Source organism: Prunus mume, linkage group LG5 (assembly GCF_029339155.1).
Source record: "Prunus mume cultivar Tortuosa linkage group LG5, ASM2933915v1, whole genome shotgun sequence".
Taxonomy (NCBI): domain Eukaryota; kingdom Viridiplantae; phylum Streptophyta; class Magnoliopsida; order Rosales; family Rosaceae; genus Prunus; species Prunus mume.
The window spans coordinates 27,288,578-27,309,632 of NC_142702.1; the positions used below are offsets into that span (position 1 = coordinate 27,288,578).

The 21,055-nt window shown below is 36.6% G+C and overlaps 4 protein-coding genes, 1 long non-coding RNA gene and 1 pseudogene across 7 annotated transcripts; 2 read left to right on the forward strand and 4 right to left on the reverse strand.

Annotated features, from left to right (window-relative positions):
- Nucleotides 1-3,697: 3,697 nt before the first annotated feature.
- On the forward strand, nt 3,698-5,629 carry LOC103333162 (uncharacterized; the record flags this gene model as incomplete). Its single annotated transcript, XM_089051525.1, has 6 exons — nt 3,698-3,871; nt 4,042-4,281; nt 4,368-4,532; nt 4,638-4,752; nt 4,941-5,021; nt 5,213-5,629. Coding segments are annotated over 3 exons (570 nt in total), but the record flags the coding sequence as incomplete, so codon positions are not given.
- A 763-nt stretch (nt 5,630-6,392) lies between these two features.
- LOC148917461 (uncharacterized) lies at nt 6,393-7,441 on the forward strand. Its single transcript, XR_016127129.1, has 2 exons — nt 6,393-7,079; nt 7,156-7,441. It is a non-coding gene; the product is annotated as an uncharacterized LOC148917461 (long non-coding RNA).
- Nucleotides 7,442-8,041: 600 nt separating this feature from the next.
- Nucleotides 8,042-9,221, reverse strand: LOC103333161 (uncharacterized). Its single transcript, XM_008235954.3, has 2 exons — nt 8,453-9,221; nt 8,042-8,269 (listed from the first exon to the last, which is right to left on the reverse strand). The coding sequence occupies exons 1-2, from the start codon at nt 8,775-8,777 to the stop codon at nt 8,250-8,252; spliced, it is 345 nt and encodes a 114-aa protein (XP_008234176.2). The 5' UTR covers nt 8,778-9,221; the 3' UTR covers nt 8,042-8,249.
- A 715-nt stretch (nt 9,222-9,936) lies between these two features.
- Nucleotides 9,937-15,896, reverse strand: TPR9 (Tetratricopeptide repeat (TPR)-like superfamily protein). 3 transcript variants are annotated; one of them, XM_008235923.2, is made up of 15 exons: nt 15,636-15,895; nt 15,397-15,531; nt 15,220-15,303; nt 15,038-15,109; nt 14,702-14,903; nt 14,026-14,144; nt 13,037-13,429; nt 12,791-12,925; nt 12,094-12,228; nt 11,681-11,836; nt 11,271-11,510; nt 11,019-11,185; nt 10,800-10,914; nt 10,533-10,613; nt 9,937-10,346 (listed from the first exon to the last, which is right to left on the reverse strand). In XM_008235923.2, the coding sequence occupies exons 1-15, from the start codon at nt 15,762-15,764 to the stop codon at nt 10,116-10,118; spliced, it is 2,394 nt and encodes a 797-aa protein (XP_008234145.2). In that variant the 5' UTR covers nt 15,765-15,895; the 3' UTR covers nt 9,937-10,115. The 3 variants fall into 3 exon arrangements, 2 of the variants coding, with proteins under 2 accessions (XP_008234145.2, XP_088908908.1); XR_016127130.1 differs by having other exon boundaries at nt 10,331-10,346; nt 10,737-10,914; nt 15,636-15,896; XM_089052782.1 differs by lacking the exon at nt 11,681-11,836.
- Nucleotides 15,897-16,270: 374 nt separating this feature from the next.
- On the reverse strand, nt 16,271-17,554 carry LOC103333127 (Transcriptional coactivator/pterin dehydratase). Its single transcript, XM_008235922.3, has 3 exons — nt 17,071-17,554; nt 16,597-16,789; nt 16,271-16,510 (listed from the first exon to the last, which is right to left on the reverse strand). The coding sequence occupies exons 1-3, from the start codon at nt 17,407-17,409 to the stop codon at nt 16,419-16,421; spliced, it is 624 nt and encodes a 207-aa protein (XP_008234144.2). The 5' UTR covers nt 17,410-17,554; the 3' UTR covers nt 16,271-16,418.
- A 2,750-nt stretch (nt 17,555-20,304) lies between these two features.
- On the reverse strand, nt 20,305-20,606 carry LOC148917462 (uncharacterized; annotated as a pseudogene).
- Between the last annotated feature and the right edge of the window lie 449 nt (nt 20,607-21,055).

The following is a 21,055-nucleotide window of genomic DNA, read 5'->3' on the forward strand; positions in this document are numbered from 1 at the left end:
CTATGCTTTCCACCTACTTTTTCAGTCATTGAGTGTGGCATTTTTTTCTTCATTTTAATAATGTTTGTTTGACTTGTATGCTTTGTATTATTTGTCTCTTTCCGTCTTTTCTCAATGACACGTCGTCTTCATTGTCTATAAAAAAATTAAAATAAAAGAGGAGAGAATGTTACCTTTCTAACAAAGATTCCTCACAACGAAACTCAATTTTTCATCTTCCATTATATCTCTTTTCATAACAAAATGAAAATTAATGAAAATTAAGGCGTAGAGTCCTCAATCCTGCGAATAATGAGGCTCTAAATCTAACGTATGAGAGAACAAACATTCAGTATCATTTTGTTGCACCTTCAAAGATGTTTGCTTTCCTCCTTTTTTTTTTTTTTTTTTGCCCTGAATTTATTGTGATAAAGATGACTGACCAACTGTTATCAACCATCCTTGAAAAAAGTTGGAATAATTTGGGGGATAAGGGATTCTTGAAGCCTCCTCTTCAATGATGCAGAAAACTATTATTCAGCCAAAAGTATATAGTTTTCTCCGGATTGTGCGGATTGACTCTAAAGAGGTGCCAATGGAAAGCTCTTGAAGTTGAGTCAATCTTAGATTGAAAGTTAATGTAGATGGTTCCTGAGGTTGGTGAAATTATCACATTTGATAATTTTCTGACATAATTGATCTTTACACTTCATACATCAATTTGGTCATACCGTCAGGTTTCATCAAAATTTCTATTAAATTGCTAATGGTGCCGACAAATCCAATAAGATAATACCACGTGACTTTAAATAAAATAATGATATATTTTAAATATTTTAAAACTTTAAGTTATTTTTTAAAAAGAAAATACTAAAACAAAAAGAAAAATACCTGCAATCATCCCCCTATGCCAACGCCCTCCCCCCTTGGCAACCCACTCTTTGTTTTTTTTTTCTTTAATTTAGTTTTCTAATTTTTTTAGATTTTAATTGTTAAACCATTTTTTAAGGAAATATTTTTATTTAGATCCGCGTGGCATTATCTCATTGAATATGTGGATACCATATATGTGCCACGTCGTCAATTTAATAGAAATTTTGATAGAACCTAAATGACATGACAAATTGATGTGTGAGGTGTAATACGAAGACCAATAATGTCAGAAAAAAAATATAAATGATCAAAGTTGATAATTTCACAAACCTCAGAAACCATTTGTAATAAAAACACACTTGAGAAGATGAATGTGCGGAATGGGAACTCAAAGAACTAGACACACTTGAGAAGATGAATGAGCGAAATGAGTCTTTTCTGAAGACCAATGTCACAAAAATAAAAACCCGAAAACAATATTTGAAAAGATAGAGAGAAGATGAATGAGTGGAATGAGTCTTTTTTGAAGAAACTCGAAAACCATATTTGAAAAGATAAGAGAGACACATGGTGCTATCTCCTAATGGAGTCACTTTGAAAGTCAACTTGTGTAGCAATGATGAAAATCTTGAATATTTTCATCGTTATAATCAAATTAAATTTGTACCCGTGCATCGTGGGTAATGTTGGGACCAGTTGCTGCTCCTGCTTGGATAAGAAAGTTCAAAGAGTATTATTATTACTTTGAAAATCGGAATCGGAATGGTGAAATACAATTCCTGAGGGAGATGAGGTTCGTCTAGAGAGGGAGAGGGAGATAGCAATTGCCATGGAAATACAAGTTAAAGGGATACAATCGGTAGTTGGTATACTAGCAACTAGCTAGCAATAATTTTGGGGAAGATGAATGATATAAGCACAAAAGGTTTCTAACTTCTATATTTTCCCCCATAGTAGAATGTCATTTTTGCATGGAAGATCATAGATGTGATTTTGGATTTTTTTTCTCCGAGAAGAGGGATTCGAACTTGGAATAGCCTTTCATGTTTTTCTTCTTCTATCGGTTAATGTCATGTGTAACACGATTATAACTCAAGCTTCAACTCACCCATCTCTTCTCACTTGGAAATGTGGTGGTGACGACAATCTTGGCCCAAAATTTCGAGCAAGTAGTGCATGTGGAGGACGTACCAGATATGACACTGAATTGGATCACACTTGACTTAAAATGATTTGATCTTTGCAGGTGGAAGACAATCTTGGGTAAGATAATTACCGTTATTTAGCATCACGTTGTGCAATGCTCACTCTGGATGAGTAATCACCTGATGGTTTCTTAAGATATTGTAGTCGTTGGGCCCCCTAAGTTTTTATAACCTGTGATTAAAACTACAGATGAAAAAAAAAAAAAAAAGGGACGTGGAGACGTGCAAAAGCTACAAAAATGGCTCCATGTTTACACGTAACAGCTTAAAATGGTATTCTCACTTGGAATATTCTGGTGGTTTCATCATATTTAGGTTTTTTTTAACGTTATATTGAGTTGAGCTGATGGATTGATGCTCATACTTTCCTTAGGATGTAGCAGTGACAGATGGTCTCATCTTGAGTGTACTCATGTTGTGGAGCCTTTTAATGCAATCTGTACTTTTTTTCAATTATGCTAAGATATTCCTGACTTTACAGCTTGTTTTGCTGGTTAAACTTACTGACTCTATTTTCTTTCTAAATAAAGCTAGTCATGTTAGGGAAGTCAAGTACTAGAAACCTAATTAAAGTACCTTGTAATCCATGAGATGAACCGCACCCAGTATTACGATGTGTCGCCACACCAGAGAAAGGAAGGGGTATGCCTTTAACAGGTGACCTTCCTCAAGCATCCTTGGTACATGCCGAAGACCCTTTTTCGATGGTATGAACAGAGACTTCTTTTATATGTGCTATTCTTCTCAGTTTTGTTAGTCGCCATTACTTTGCTACTGAATTGGATAGAGAGATGTTCCCCTTCTATGCAGACATTCCTGATAATCCATAGTACTCATCCCCTTCACTTTTGTTAGTCGCCATTAATCAAAGTAATTGCTACAGAATTGGATGGAGAGATGTTCCCCTTCTATGCAGACATTCCTGATACTCTCTATTGTGGTTTGGGAAACTAAATTGTTGTGTGATCCACTGCTTTGTCTCCTTTTTTCCCTTCAATTAGCATATCTGTGCAGTGCAGATGATTGAGATCTTTTGAAGGGATGTTCTTTTTACAGTCTAATCAGAACATGTACCACTGGAAAATTTATTGTGGAACTAAAAGTAGATGTGTATCCTACAGTTTAATTTCCTTTGGTACATTCTCATCATCAAAAGGCATAAGAAAAAATCGAAGCAGAATGGTGTACCATCTTCTTTGTCTTTCAGTGAGTGTTGATTAATACTTAACAAGTTGCTGAAGAGGAATTATTTATTTAAACTTATTATCTTCGAAGCTCAAGTTGTATTCAAGTATCATTTGTGCATCTTTTTACCAACAGAGTTGGCTCTTTTTGCCATTGCAAATATATGCAGTTCTTCTGAGGATTCTAAAATAAGTGTGCCTGTGCTTTGCAGATAATATTAAAGCCTTGTCGGGAAGCTCATTGCCACTACTACTTAAATGAGCTACCAGCGAATAAAGTCCCATGTACCTCATGTTCAATACCATTGTATTGCTCCCAGAAATGCCGTATACGAGCAGGAGGAAAAATGTCCTGGGATTACCCAAACAATCAAAGGATTCATGAAAATTTATCAGCTGATCTTGAACTCTGTTTATTAAGTAGGAATTTTCATGTGTGACACTGACACGTGATAATTATGTAAAACTTCTTGTGTTGATATACGTTTAACTTCAGTTGATAGAAATTATGCCCTTTCACGTACACTCTTTATAAGCATCCATGCGTATTTCCTTTCACGTACTCTCTTTATAAGAACAACAGAATTTGTCGCAGCAGGGGTACCCCTGGAGCTTTCCTATGGTCCACAGGTATGCCCACTTACTGTTGTATCTCATTCAGTTTGGTAGTATGAATAACATTATGATGTTCATGCAGCTATAGTATATACATAATGTAGAGAGCCCTTTTTCCCCCCTAAACCTTTCCACATTTTGAAATACCAACGTGGGACTGTAAAAACTAAGCTTTGTTTCTACAGGTTGGTCAGTGGGACTGTAAGGACCGAGTCAAGTTTCTGGAAGATGAATACTCATTTCGTTGTCAGTGCAGTGGTTGTTTAAAAGTAAACTTTTCTGACCTAGTCCTAAATTCTTTTTACTGTGTCAAACCGAATTGTTCTGGCATAGTCTTGCAGAGCTCTGTTGTTGACTGTGAAAAAGAGAAACTTAAGCACTTACCCAACATCATTACGGTTGGCAACATGGAGCCTCATCTTCAGGTATTGTATGTTTCCTAGAAAGTACAAATTCTCCTGACTCGCTTTAGATTTATATTCATGTAATCATTCACTTGATGTTCGCACAGGCTGAAGAGTTCATCAATATTGATGACATCGATAGAGTGGCTCATCACATGCAAATCAATAGAGTTTTTCATATAAATCCAGGCCTCTGTTTAAAATCTTGTTCTTATCGTGATCTGGAATCTTCCTCTGCAGCTGCAAATAAAAGCATGGATTAGAATCAGAAGGTATAACACTGTCTGAAAACTGGTTCTGATCTTTCCAAATTTAGTGGGCACCTATTTCCTATGTTCAATCTGCACGCTGTAAGTCTTGTGTTCAATACTTGACAGATTACAGGATGCAATAGTCTCAAAAGATGTATCTAGCACCATACTGGTGGATGCGTTAAGTTCTCTTGGTGTGCTGAGATCAACTTTCCATGCATATAGTAGGAGCATTGCAGAAGTGAGTTTGTGACCACCCTTCAGTTTTGTACGATAGAATTTATTCAGCGAAATTATTATGATCATTTACGTTATTATTTGGGAGCTAAGAATGTTCAGATGATTGAACAACGTAGAAAGTGGATTTTGGCACATATATATGACACTGAATTGGATCACACTTGACTTAAAATGATTTGATCTTTGCAGGCGGAAGACAATCTTGCACAGGCATGTTGTTCCGTCAGAGAGTTGCAACCTGCAAGGGAACACTGTAAAGCATCAATCGAGGTAAAACTCTTGTTGTGCATAAGTCACTTCATCCTGAACTTTTTACATTTGTGTTGATTGGATCTAATGTTCTGCGAGGATAAAATTCATAAATGAGACATGGATACCTCACTAGTCACTTGGTGTACTTGTTTAGTACATAAATAACTCCAAATGATGTTTTAATGTTGTTTCACATTGACAATTGGCAGATCCTGGAGAAGCTCTATAATCCTAATCACATTGTCATTGGATATGAACTTGTGAAGCTCTCGTCTATTCAGTTGTCGTTGGTGACTGTGCTGCCGTGTACAGCATAAACCGACCTTGTGATATATTTTCATGTTATTACGGATCTCATACATACAAGATTTTCCCATACCTTCAATTCCTTAAGAGGAGAGAGAAGCAGACCTCTTCCTTGAAGCACCAACAAAAATGATTGTCTGGCAAGTTTTTGGACTCGTTGCCCACCCAAATACTGTTGAGAATGTTAAATGTAAATATAACCTGATCAGTTTGCGGGAGCATAATTACAATTTGATTCTCCACATCTTTGAACATTGATGCATGAATTAAAAAAATTGAGGCATGGCTATACACTATATATACTGAGATACGTTTTTTCATACCTTTTTTTTCCCTGATTTTCGTTTATTGATAAGAGTAGGTTAGAACATTATCTATTACTTTTAGACCATTACTCGAGTCTCTATTGATTTTCTGTGAAATTTAAGTACAAAAAAGAAGAAAAAAGAAGAAGAAAAGATTGAACTCTCAAATTGATTTGCTGTGAAATTTCTCTCTTGAATAGTATAGCCGCGGGCTTTACCTTTCAAATATAATGTATTTAAAGAATATAGCCGCGCGGCAATACTTGGGTTTTTTATATAAAAAAAATAGTATAGCCGAGGGGGTGGACACCTAATTGCTGGGGTGTTTTTATATTTTTTTATAAATAGTATAGCCGCACAGCTGTACTCGTCTTGCCCTTTAGTATAGCCGTACAGCTATACTCTTTCTTTTTTAATTATGAGAAAATTTGGTTTTGTGTTAAAGGTGATGTGTCAACTTAATGTCCCTTTGATTTTATTTTAATGAGGTGACATATGCAGAAAAGAATTCAAGCAGATCATAGCATAGAGAATCTAAATCCATATAGGAGACATTCACTTTTATTTGAGGAAAATCATACGTATTTTTCCGCTTCCCTCCGCTATCTAATACAGAAGCGCACATGAATTGTACACTTCAAATTTATGTTACTCATAGCTTGAAAGAAAGCTAATTAAGATGATTCTTTTATTTGATAATCAGGCATAATTAATAATATATTCTTGTAGCTAGCTAGAATATTCGTCCTCTTATGGTGGAGTGGTGATACCTGCACCCAAAAAAAAAAAAAAAAAAAAAAAAAAAGCCAAAGTAATCAGATCAGCTACACACAAATAAAGAAATTACTATTTATATATTTAATTAGTGCTGATCTTGTTTTTGTCGACATTAATCAATTCGTGTTGAAGATTAATTAGGTCAGAGAGAGAGATGAACTCACTGCCGCACTTGAAGTTGCGAGGGACGCTTCTTCCACAGCCTTCGATCTGCTTAATCGTACGGCCGATAGGTCAAGGTGGCCACCTTTGGGGTGACATAAGGGTGCACACACACCTTGGGGGTTTCCTATTTTATTCGTATTTATTTCATTGATTTGCTGTATATATTCTTTGTCTCTCAAGGACTTGATTCTTGCCTAGAATAGAAAATCCTTTGTATAGACACCAAGCAAAACATTGTATATAATTATCACACAATTGTTCAGTGAAAATCATCGAGAATATTCAAAACCTTTCAGTCGGTTTATTCTGTCCACGGTACGGACTGTATATCTCCGTATACACCCGTGCATCGTGTGTAATGTTGGGATCAATTGCTGCAGCTGGTGCTTGGATAAGAAAGTTCAAGGAATATTATGTTGAATTACAATCCCGGAGGGAGAAGAAGGTTCAAGACCTGATGGAGATAGAGGTTCGTTTAGCGAGGGTGAGGGAGAAACACATTGCCGCAGAAATACTATTATCGGTAGGGCTTCCTTATTATTCTTTTTTATTTAATTTTTAATTGTATTTGTGGTGACTCTGAGTTCTTCTTTCTCAAGGACGTGGAGAAACGGGCTAGAGCGAATGAACAGCTACGTGAGCGTATTGCTAGAGCTCAAGAGCAGCCAGGGATATGATGAATGCGCAGGAGAAGAAGGAGAATCCAATGGAGAAATGATAACTAATGCCTCTCTTTCCAATATTATGCTTTCCTACACCCTAAACCTTAAACCCTAAACTTAGTGGGTTGTTTGTTTGCCCTAATTGTTTATTAATTAGATTTGGTGCGTACCGACTCGGATATGGAAATTTTATTAATTAGATTTGGTTCTATTGTTGCGATTACGTGCTTTTGTTTTTTTTGTAAATTGTCTCTCACTTGTTTGGTTTTAAATATACATTCACAGTACTTTCCTCGATAATTGACATCCGAGATAGCCGATTGTAATCTAAACCAATCCTCTTCTTCAACTCTTCCACAAACTTAAAGGTTATTTCATATATAATTTGGAGCACTAAAAAACGTACCACAATGATTTGAGTGACAAAATAATAATCTCATAAAATAACGTTTATTGAAAAGATAATTCTATTATAATTCGTTTATAAGGTTGCTTCAGTATAAAGGAAAGCATAATTATTGAAGCAAATCTGATGTAATCATGAAATAGAAATGGACTCTGATGGAAATAGAACTCTAGGAGTAAAGATGAACTGGTGCACGAATTGATAGAAATTTCTAAAAACCAAGCAGGCCAATCTTGATGTTAATTTGTAATATATATGACAATTAAATTGGGTTTTATATTCTTTTTTAATTATGAGAAAATTGGGTTTTGTGTTAAAGGTGGTGTGTCAACCTAATGTCCCTTGGATTTTATTTTAATGAAGTGACATATGCAGAAAAGAATTCTAGCATATCATATTGTAGAGAATCCAAGCAGAGAATTTAAATCCACATAGGAAACATCCACTTTTATTTGAGGAAAGTCATACTTATTTTTCACCTTCCCTCCACTATACATAAGTGCATATGAAGTGTACACTTCAAATTTATGTAACTGATAGCTTGAAAGAAAGCTAATTAAGATGATTCTTTTATTTGATAATCAAGCATAACAATATATTCTTGTAGCTGGCTAGAATATTCTTCTTATGGTGGGGTGGTGATACCTGCAAAAAAACAACAAAACAAAAAAAGATTAACCAAAGTAATCAGATGATCAGATCCACACAAATAAAGAAATTACTATATATATTTAATTAGTGCTGATCTAGTTTTTGTCGACATTAATCAATTCGTGTTAAAGATTAATTAGGTCAGAGAGAGAGAGAGAGAGAGAGAGGTGAACTCACTGCCGCACTTGAAGTTGCGAGGGACGCTTCTTCCACAGCCTTCAATCTGCTTAATCGTACGGCCGATAGGTATCGAGGTGGCCACCTTGGGGGTGACATAAGGGCACACACACTCGAAATGTGTCACCCTAACACGTTGGCAGCAATATGCAGAGGGACTGCCCCCTATTATAACCGCGTTCTTGCATGCACCCATAAGAAGGTCCTTCTCCTCCTTGCATTGGCTGGGCGTCGTGTCTCCTTTTGCCGGGGGAACCACAACCACCCAAACACCTACCACCAAGAACAAGCACACAACCATACTCAATGAGCCTGCAGCCTTCATGATTTCTTTTCTTTTTGTTTCTTCTTCTTTCCTTTGTTGTTTTGTGTGTGCAAAACTACCCCGTTTTATAGATTGTGAAGAGGGTTATGTTTGAGGAAGCCCTACCGTTGCCCTACCAACTTTGATATTTTCCACAACCAACATTATCTAAGGGTTTGTGAAAGAAGAAAATTTAAAAAAAGGAACCAAGACCCAAAGACAACAAAGAGACAACAAAAAGGAGAGACAAAATTGACGTAATGGCTCCAAAAATTGTACGTTTTTAATACGGCGTGCATGGATGTACATGGGTCCTTCTTCCGGGAAGCTACCCGAGAGAGACTTGCAATTGACTGACTTCAGGTGGCCGGTCCAAAGAAAGCAATTTATGTAATTGTTTAACTAGGAACCTTACTTGGACCAAAAAAAAGAAGAAAAGGAACCTTACCATTTTAAATTAGGAATTCTGTGCACATTCTAGATGAAGAAATGAACTTGTAAAATAATGCGAACCTGTTCATCTTATATATAGAATTTTCCATAGCTATAAAAAAGTAGAGTTTTTATTATTTCTTTGTATTTTTATAATTCAAAATTATAATCTTGGAGCTTTAAACAGAAGAGAATGTCACGAGGAGTTCTTAGAAATTTTCAGTGTATCTTTTTTTATTTTAAAATTATTTATTATAAATTTTTGGGGGGATATTTCACTCAACTCATTTTTTTTTTTCGGATTTGAGAATTGGTGGGGGAAGAACTCTTTCATTTTTCATAATAACTCCAACCAAAACTCAAATTTCCCTTTTCTTCCCCAGCCAAAGTGAAAAATGGGCTAAAAAAAGGAAGTGAAAAATGGGCAATTTCGGAAACCTAGCAGCCGATATCTGATCCAAACCTTATCCACGTGGATCCTGGTTGTAACGATGAGGTTAGGTTGGACATGATTCATGAAATTGGCTTTACTCAATGGCTTTTGTGTTCGAGAGTGACAGAAAGCATTTGAGAATGGGAAATGGGAATGGGAATGGGAATTGAGATTTTGAATTTGGGCCGAAATGTGTACAAAAAGATGTGAAATTACCTTGACTTAAACTAGTTTATAAACCCTGACACCCAAGGAACCGTAAAACGCTGCGTTGAAGCCTTGAATTGAAACATGTGAAATTCCCTGACGACATGGTTAGAAACAGATGAGATGTATGCATCCATATCCATGAAATATGCCAATTCATGCATCAATGTTCAAAGATGTGGAGACTCAAATTGTAATTGCGCTCCCGCAAACTGATCAGGTTATATTTACATTTAACATTCTCAACAGTATTTGGGTGGCAACGAGTCCAAAAACTTGCCAGACAATCATTTTTGTTGGTGCTTCAAGGAAGAGGTCTGCTTCTCTCTCCTCTTAAGGAATTGAAGGTATGGGAAAATCTTGTATGTATGAGATCCGTAATAACACGAAAATATATCACAAAGTCGGTTTATGCTGTCCACGGCAGCACAGTCACCCAAGGATAACTGAATAGACGAGAGCTTCACAAGTTCATATCCAATGACAATGTGATTGGGATTATAGAGCTTCTCCAGGATCTGCCAATTGTCAATGTGAAACAACATTTAAACATCATTTGGAGTTATTTATGTACTAAATAACAATAAGTACACCCAGTGACTAGTGAGGTATCCATGTCTGATCTATGAATTTATCCTCAGATCTAATCAACGCAAATGTAAAAAGTTCAGGATGAAGTGACTTGTGCACAACAAGAGTTTTACCTCGATTGAGGCTTTACAGTGTTCCATTGCAGGTTGCAACTCTCCAACGAAACAAAACACCTGTGCAAGATTGTCTTCCGCCTGCAAAGATCAAAATCATTTAAGTCAAGTGTGATCTAATTCAGTATCATATGTGCCAAAATCATTGAACACTTTCTACGTTGTTCAATAACAGCAACTTAGATATTGGCATCTAGTACTTACAAATTGCACATTCAAATGATATAAATTCTATTGTACAAAACTGAAGGGTGGTCGCAAACTCACTTCTGCAATGCTCCTATTATATGCATGGAAAGTTGATCTCAGCACACCAAGAGAACTTAATGCATCCACCAGTATGGTGCTAGATACATCTTTTGAGACTATTGCATCCTGTAATCTGTCAAGTATTGAACACAAGACTTCAGCGTGCAGATTGAACATAGGAAATAGGTGGCCATTAAATTTTAAAAGAACATAACCAGTTTTCAGACAGTGTTATACCTTCTGATAATAATCCATGCTTTATTTGCAGCTGCGGAGGAAGATTCCAGATCATGATAAGAACAACATTTTAAACAGAGGCCTGGATTTATATGAAAAAGGCTATTGATTTGCATATGATGATGAGCCACTCTATCGATGTCATCAATATTGATGAACTCTTCAGCCTGTGTGAACATCAAGTGAATGATTACATGAATATAAATCTAAGTGAGTCGGGAGAATTTGTACTTTCTAGGAAACATACAATACCTGAAGATGAGGCTCCATGTTGCCAGTGGTGATGATGTTGGGTAAGCGTTTAAGTTTCTCCTTTTCACAGTCAACAACAGAGCTCTGCAAGACTATGCCAGAACAATTCGGTTTGACACAGTGAAAAGCATTTAGGACCAGGTCAGAGAAGTTTACTTTTAAACACCCACTGCACTGACAACGAAATGAGTATTCATCTTCCAGAAACTTGACTCGGTCCTTACAGTCCCACTGCCCAACCTGTAGAAACAAAACTAAGTTTTTACAGTCCCACGTTGGTATTTCAAAATGTGGACAGGTTGAGGGGGAAAAAGGGGTCTCTACATTCTGTAGATACTATAGCAGCATGAACATCATAATGTTATTCCGCACTACCAAACTGAATGAGATACAACAGTAAGTGAGCATACCTGTGGACCATAGGAAAGCTCCAGGGGTACCCCTGCTGCGACATATTCTGTCGTTCTTATAAAGAGAGTACGTGAAAGGAAATATGCATGGATGTTTGGCTGACAAGAATGATTGAATAGACTTCCAGATGTATAGATAGCTTGACCTACTCTAACCTATGAAAGTAACAAAAATGATGATACACAGGGTCAAAGGGCATAAGTTTTATGAACTGAAGTGAAACGTATATCAATACAAGAAGTTTTACATAAATTATCACATTTTGCAGTGTCACACATGAAAATTCCAAGTTAATAAACAGAGTTCAAGACTATTATGGAAAAAAGCAGTGTAACTGATTGGAACAAGAGTGGTCAGATAAGAGAAGAAACAAAAAGGAGCAAAATAAATAAAGCATACCATAAATGCAAACCTGTTCCACATTACTAGTTAGACCTCCACCCAACGATGAAAACTTTCCAATATCTTCTAACCCATGCTGATCAATGGATTTCATACGAACAACAGTCATAGAGTTCACCCTAATTTGGGATATAAGTATGACAATCTGCAAAAACAGGAGAACGAAACCTTATATAATAGGTGACAATCAAGGCATGAAATCTAAATTGCTATTGAAATATAGATCGTCCAAGTATATACAGACGCCAGAAAATAGGTTAACATCCATTGCAATCTCTCACCTGTTAACATAATTTGATTATAACGATGAACATTTTTAAGATTTTCATCCTTGCTACACAAGTTGACTTTCAAAGTGACTCTATTATGAGAAAATTGTAAGGAAGTATCACACTGACTCTCTAACAAAATAGGACACACATGAAACTTTGTATGCAAGTAGATGAGAGAATGACCACTTAGTTGAAAAACATGATTTTTAGATTTCAATATATAGCATTGTCCTACAAAAATGATAATCTATGGATTTGCACATATGGGCGTGGTAGTAACCACACTGCAAGGGCAGATCCAGGAAGTCGTTTCATCATTGCTTAACCCTCTTGTTTCTTAGATATATAATTCACCAAAGGTGTAACCCTGACTCTGCGTGTGTGCATGCAGGAGAGAGAGAGAGAGAGAGAGAGAGAGAGAGAGAGAGAGTCAACCTGTGAAATAGAGAACCCATTTATTGGTAATTCAAAATCATCGGAATATTGAAGACAATATGATAATACAGCTGAATATATATGTAATTCCAATTTTCTTTCCGGAGGCATTTTTGAGTAATGGTGAGAAAGATCCTACAAGAAAAGTATACAGGTCATTAGCTACAAGACATCCATTTATGAAATAGTAAGACAGTCAACTGAAATGAAAATTAGTAAAGTAGAAAATATAGTCACTATATGTACCAAAATTTCTCTGAGATTAAAAATATCTGCAGAACCTCTTCTTTTGATTATAGACTTTACTAGCACACGACCAGCCAAAACTATCTCAGAAGGCAATACTGCTGGCCAGTGTACACCTTTACATTCATGTTTATGTTCAGGAATGTGCTCAGTATCTGTTTCAGAATCAACATTTAAAATGGTCTCTGCAATGTACTTTTCAAGATCAGCTGATAAATTTTCATGAATCCTTTGATTGTTTGGGTAATCCCAGGACATTTTTCCTCCTGCTCGTATACGGCATTTCTGGGAGCAATACAATGGTATTGAACATGATGTACATGGGACTTTATCCGCTGGTAGCTCATTTAAGCAGTAGTGGCAATGAGTTTCCCGACAAGGCTTTAATATTATCTGCAAAGCACAGGGGCAATTTATTTTAGAATCCTCAGAAGAACTGCATATATTTCCAATGGCAATAAGAGCCTACTCTGTTGGTAAAAAAGATGCACAAATGATACTTGAACACAACTTGAGCTTCGAAGATAATAAGTTTAAATAAATAATTCCTCTTCAGCAACTTGTGAAGTATTAATCAACACTCACTGAAAGACAAAATAAAGATGGTACACCATTCTGCTTCGATTTTTTCTTATGCCTCTTGATGACGAGAATGTAATAAATGAAATTAAACCGTAGGATACATATCTACTTTTAGTTTCACAATAAATTTTCCAGGGGTACATGTTCTGATTGGACTGTAAAAAGAACATCCCTTCAAAAGATCTCAACCATCTGTATTGCACAGATATGCTAATTGAAAGGAAAAAAGGAGACAAGGCAGTGGATCACACAACATTTTAGTTTCCCAAACCACAACTATAGAGGATCAGGAATGCCTGCATAGAAGGGGAACATCTCTCTATCCAATTCGGTAGCAAAGTAATGGCGACTAACAAAACTGAAAAGAAGTACACGATAGCACATATAAAAGAAGTCTCTGTTCATACCATCGAAAAAGGGTCTTCGGTATGTACCAAGGACGCTTGAGGAAGGTCACCTGTTGAAGCCATACCCCTTCCTTTCTCTGGTGTGGCGACACATCGTAATCCTGTTGGGTGCGGTTCATCTGATGGATTACAAGGTACTTTAATTAGGTTGCTAATACTTAACTTCCCTAACATGACTAGCTTTATTTAGAAAGAAAATAGAGGCAGGAAGTTTAACCAGCAAAACAAGCTGTAAAGTCAGGAATATCTTAGCATAATTAAAAAAAAGTAAAGATTGCATTAAAAGGCTCAACAACATAAGTACACTCAAAATGAGACCCTGTCACTGCTACATCCTAAGGAAAGTATGAACATCAATCCATCAGCTTAACTCAATATAACGTTAAAAAAACATAAATATGATGAAACCAACAGAATATTCTCAGTGAGAATACCATTTCAAGCTGTTATGTGTCGACATGGAGCCATTTTTGTTGCTTTTGCATGTCTCCAAATTGCTATTTTTTTCATCTGTAGTTTTAATCACAGGTTATAAAAACTTAGGGGGCCCAATGTCTAAAATATCTTAAGAAACCATAAGGTGATTACTCATCCAGAGTGAGCACAGATTTTCATTCCTGAGATCAGAATATTTGATTATAGTTGCTCAATGTGATAATATATGGTAATATCTTACCCAAAATATCTGAGGTACTCTCATACTGTTGTATTGATGGATTTGATGTACTATTCTGTTGATCCAAAATTATCTTCATCTCACTTTCTATCTGTCTCTTTCCACCCATTGTCAACTCCAGAATCTTAGCAACATCCAAGTCACGGATAGTATCCTTATAATTTCCCATAGAAGCATTTGCCTTACCTCTTCTGTACCATGCCTACATTGGAAAAAGGAAGAAAAGTAAATTTGAAGAAAACTGTAACTCTCTTAGTCTCCTTTATCCTCCAGTAAAAAAAGGTATCTCTAACTCATTAAAATACACCTTAACGCTAGGCAATAAAAGCATCTCACCTTTGCATAGTTTGAAGAAATCTGAAGCGCCCGATTGCAGTCTCGGAAACACTCCCTTAGAAGACCCATTTTCTAAGGATTACACATAACAGATACACTAAAGTGAGCAATGAAATCTGTTGATAAAGAATTGAACTTGTTACGTTTGGTACATACCCACATAAATCAAGAATGGGACTTACATGCAATACAGAAGCCCGATTCACATACAAAGTAGCAACCAAGTTTCTGTCTTCATGTGCATCCATAGGAGCAACTATCAATGCCTGTGCCTCATGCCAGTGATAATAAACAAACAAGTAAGGGTTAGCTCTAGCAATGGCTTCAAAATAGAGAAGTAATTTCAAAGATGGAGGTACCTGAGTATATAAATCCAAAGCATTAGGATAATCACCACTGAAGAAGCACTTATTCCCCTTTTGCTTTGACTCCAAAGCAGCTTCTTTGTTCTTGCCACACAGAGCCACTTCAGGGTCCGCCAAGTCCCTCACCATCTAATCAAATACGACAAATTTTAATCATTCATTCATTTCATTTCTTCTGTTATTGTTTGTTTCTCGAAGCTCATAAATTAGAACGTACAAAAATAATGACATACTTGGTGAAAGGGCTCGAAATGAAGAAGAAAATCGACGAGAGAAGAACATGTGCGAGGAAGATCGTCAGCAGAGCTCTCTCCGATCATTCGCTTTAGGGTTTCTGGAACCAGAGATTTCAGCTTCTCCATGAGCGCGCTTTTGAGCTACGCCTTGTGCTTAGAACTTCGTACAACGGCTATATGCATTGCTACCCGCTCTGCCATTCTGTTTTATGCGCGGCGGTGAGAGTTCGTTTCTTTTTCCTTTTTCTTTCTTTTTTGGGTAAGGAAGGCTGTGAGTGTTAAAATAAAAAAATAAAAAAAAATATTTTAATTCTATCCCAAATGTTTTATTTTTTTAAAGAATTTTCTATACCAAAATTATTAAAAATAAATGTATCAAGGGCAACATTGATTTATAAAACTTGTCCAAGGTTCAATAGAATTTACCCATGTTCAAAATTCATTTCCCATCAATGCGTTTTTGACAAGTTATTTCTTCTTGTGTGAAAATGTTGGGAAGACGTTTGCTTTTTGAAACTTCTGTTGGATGATGTTATACGAATCACTTCAAATTCCCATCATAAGAATGGTATTCGTTTCTTTTTTTGGGTCGACGTATGATTGTACTTCTGATAAAATAAACAGATTATCCATCCATCAGGAAAAGAATAATGTTCCTTCCAACATTTTTATAAAAGCTTGAGCCTCTGTGGTAATTAGATGCTGACAAAATCCATACTACAGAATGCTCCTTTTGGGGATTCTTATTGATGAAGGCAACAAACAAACACAATGCTTCATCTAAGCCCAAACTCTTTTTCTGGGCACAAGATCTGATGTTTTTATATCATCTATTTTGGCAGCTACAATGAAATCATTCATGCTCAATCCTCCTGCAATGAAGTTTCAAGTTAGCAATGTGCAAATGGTATGGCAAGTAGCCCAATGAAAAGTTTCTACAAGTTTGCAAGAAGTTTACCAATGGAAGCTGTCCATAGCTCTGCTCTAACTTGATTGGGTTGCTCCAAGTGAAGATTTGGGAAATGCCCTGCAGCTTCTGCAACCTTATAAATCCTGTTGATGAGCTCAACCCCACATTTATAATCTCTCAATTTCCAAAGACACTGTAATTTGAGCTCACCTTCTCCAACTATCAATCTCCACCCAACAACCTACAGAAGCAAGGCATAAATGAGTTCCAATTTGCTTGCATAAAATCACAACCATCCAATTTTTGGAAACAAAACAAAATCACAGCTTCAGACCTCAATTCTAGAACAGACAACCCAAACAAAAGTCCTTAACTTTACAAACAGAACCCAAAAGGGTAATCTTCTTCAGGATATGAAAATTGGGCAAAGCTAAGCTAAGCAAAGACTAAGACTTTACACAGTAATTTCATCAAACACCACGGAAGCATCATACATATCGAAGATATCAATGAAGAATTGACCTTTCTGAGGAGCTTCTGGGCATCGTCTTCAGGCATAGGAGGCTGGAGAGGTGAGACAGGGCTGCAGTCTAGCTGGGACAGAGAGAGAGAAGAGAGATTGGGGATGAGAATCTTGTGCTCTGTGTTGCCGGTGCCCAACACCTTCTCACCAAACCCACTTGCTATCTCAGCTGGGAAGGGGTCTCTGGCGCCAAAATCGCCCAGGATGTCATTGCCCAGAGCTTGAGTTCGCAGGCCGAGTCGAAGCCGAGTTGGAACGGTGATGAGGTTAGGGTGAAGGTGGAGGTGGTGGTGACGTGGAAGAGAGAGAAGGGGTATGGAAAGGTTTGCGGTGGCCATGGAGAGGAGGAGGAGGATGGATGGGATTCCTTCCTTGAGTGCCTTGTTCTTCGGATTGCAGGAAAGAGCGGGTTTGGCTATCTGTGGCCAGTAAGCTATTAGTTCCTCAGTTTTCTTTTTCTTTTTTAAAATCGAACAATTATTTTATTTTATTTTTTGTAACTCAATTTGCTTCAATTGCTCCTATTATAATTATAGTCCAGGAGCAAGGTGTTTTGGTTGGCAATGATTTTTCATTTTTGTATATTTCGATCTAATTTTCGACATAGTTAATTACTTTAAAATGTAATTCATATTATTACGCTTGAAAATTTAAGTGAGTATATATTATTATGTGTGACATGATCCATAAGAGGAAAAAAAACAAAACACTGTATCGCCGTGCGGCTATAATGTTTTTGACACGTTTTTATTTTTATAAATAGTATAGCCGCGCGGCTGTAATCACTTTTTATATTTTTTAAAACTAGTATAGCCGGTTTTGCTTTTTTTAATATAAAAATCGTATAGCCGGGCGGCTGTACTCCTTTTTTTATTGTTTAAAAAATAGTATAGCCGTTCGGATATACGGGTTTTGACACGTGGCCACCTATTCTCCAGGGCGTCTTTTTAAATTTTTATAAATCGTATAGCTGGTCAGCGGTGTACTCGGGTTTTTTTTATAAAATAAAAATAGTATAGTCGGGCGGGGTACTCTTTAATATTAAAAATAAATATATAGCCACATGGCTGTACGGATGTTGACACGTGGCCGCATATTAGCTGTGGATTATTTTTATATTTATAAATAGTATAGCCGCTCGGATGTACTCGGTTTTTAAATTTTTTAAAAAATCATATAGCCGTTTGGTTGTACGCTTGAATAGTATAGCCGCGCGGCTATACTTTATTTCGACACAAGGACTCCTTTTTTTTCTCTTAAATTTTTTCCCCCAATTTTCCTTTATAGGTCAGGATAGTTTAGGGCATTATCTATTACTATTATGCCATTATCCGAGTCTATTGATTTATTGTAAAATTTCCATGCACACACACCCAAAAAAAAAAAGAAGAAGTAAAAATTGAACTCTCAGATTGATTTGTTGTGAAATTTCACTCTTTTCATTAATTGTGATATGAATATATAATTAATCACTTCTTACCTTCCAGTATAATGATCACTTTCATATTTCATGTCCAATTATTCATTTACACAATAAAATTAGTCTCTTTATTTCATGTTAATTTAGTATGTCGTGGGAAGCATATTATAGCATTTATTGTCCCACCTGCTGTATGTATGCATAATCAATTTTTTTAACATATGCTGTAGCTGGTACTTGATGAATCAAAATACCATTCTTTACAGAGCCTGTAAATCATATTTTGGGATAATCAATATGATAACATACGGTGTTAATCAAATGATGATGATATTAGTTAGCATGGAGCATGTTTGATGGATATGGAGGTTTAAATATTAGTGCATGAACAAATTGGGATTCTGAAAGCCGGGAAGAACCAGTATCTCAGAAGCACTAGAAGCACCACCGCCATCAGACACTGATCAAAGCCCAGAGACACAGCAAGTAATGAGGACAACGCAGCCAAAATTGAGAGACTGAGGAGTGGTTTCAGGATATGCAGGCCACAAGGGTCCTTTATTTCCGGAGGCGTTTTTGAGTAAAGGTGAGAAAGATCCTACCAGAAAAACAACAGTGGCTATATTTTGTTTAAAAAATAGTATAGCAGTGGCTATACTCTTTATATATACTAGCCTCTCTACACGGGCTTCCGCGCTGTGAGAGGCCTTTTTAAAAAAAATTAAATTTATTTTAGAATTTAAAAAAAATCATGGATAGTTGTGTTCCATAAAAATAAGATTCATTATCTGATTTTTCTTTGTATTTTAATTTTTTAATATGAAAAAGTGTAAATTTACTATATTATCCTCATTTAAATAATAATTTTAATTCTTAATGTTTGCATTAACTAAGAGCATTTTCTAGTATTTTGAATGTTTCACCGTTCTCTTGCCTTTTGCTTTATATATATAGATACTTGGACCCTTTTTTTCTTTAAAATTGTTTTTCCCAACGTTTATCAATAAGAGTAGTTTATAGTATTATCCATCAATGCAAATGGACTGAATATAAAAAGATAGCAATTTGAGATAGGTTAATTTTTTATTTAGCAAAACAAAAAAATGGTTATTTGATTTTTTTAATAATACAAGTGATATCGAGATAGGAAAATTCGAACATTAAAAATCGAACGAAGTAATTACTTTTAATCACTTGAGTTTCAAGCTTCTTTCAATATGACAAGCAAGGGCATACAATCTCATAACCGGCCCTGCTTGCCACACTTGAAGTTGTGAGGGACTGGTTTTCCACAAGCTTGAATTTGGTTAATGGTATGCGGTTCGTTGATCAAATTAGTAAGCTTGGGAGTGACGTGGGGGCAATCACACTCAAAATGCATGGAGGCAGGCTTTATGTCCCATAAAAACTTGCTTTCACTCATTAAGAAGAAGGTTGTTCTCCTCCTTGCACTGGCCATGGCACGTGTCCCCCTTCACCATCAAAGCCTCCGCCGCCGCCACAATAACCATATCGCAACCACCTGCTCTCACACAATTTATTCTTTTCTTTTTCCTTCTTAATAATTTGTTATGCTTTAATTTCTAGTATTAGTAATATTATAACTCATGTACATACACACCACCCTTTTTATAGATTAAGAAGATATGGTTTACCAACTTTCATATTTTCCGTTATCCCATATATGCCCTTCATGTACGTCTTTGCTACTACTGGGACTGGTTCAACCTTGACTCGAGAGGACTTGGACTGTAGGGTTGATTCCTTGACCAATTCGATATATGTGAATAATACCAAAATATAAATAAAAAATTTAGTCCAGGCAACAAAAGTCCTTGAAAATTATTCCAAGTCCTCTCAAGTCAAGGTGGAACCAGTCCCAGTAGTAGCACTTGAAGTTGCGAAGGACGCTTCTTCCACAGCCTTCAATCTGCTTAATCGAATGGCCGAGAGGGATTAATTGGCCACCTTGGGGGTGACATAAGGGCACGCACACTCGACATGTGTCACCCTGACACGTTGGCAGCAATTTGCAGAGGGTTTGAGCCCTATTATCACTGCGCTCTTGCATGCACTCACAAGAAGGTCCGTCTCCTGCTTGCATTGGCTCGGCATGTTGAAGAATACACGAGTCCCACATAGGAAACTTAACAAAATAGAAAGTCCCATATAATAAATGGTTATACTCCTAATAACATCGGGAATGCTATTGACCAACCTCAGCCGTTACAAGGGCAGGGTCAAGCGTGCCCTGCCGTTCTTTATACGGATTCACATTGTTATTGAACCACGTGTTGACTTGGGACTGGTCGGTTGGTACCAGTGTATCATCATTTGCCATGCCTATAGTGGCGGTGAGGAGAATTAATGTCATGGTTAGAGCTGCATGGACACCCAAGCATGTGTTTTTTTGGGCCATTTTTGTTGTTTATTTTTCTGGTTCTTGGTTTCAGTTTTTGTATCGTATTGGGTGCTATTGATTAGAATGGTGAATAGAAGGCTTCAATTTTATAGTCCACCATGCAAGAGCTGGTTAAGGTGCAGTGCATATTGAGAGGGATTAA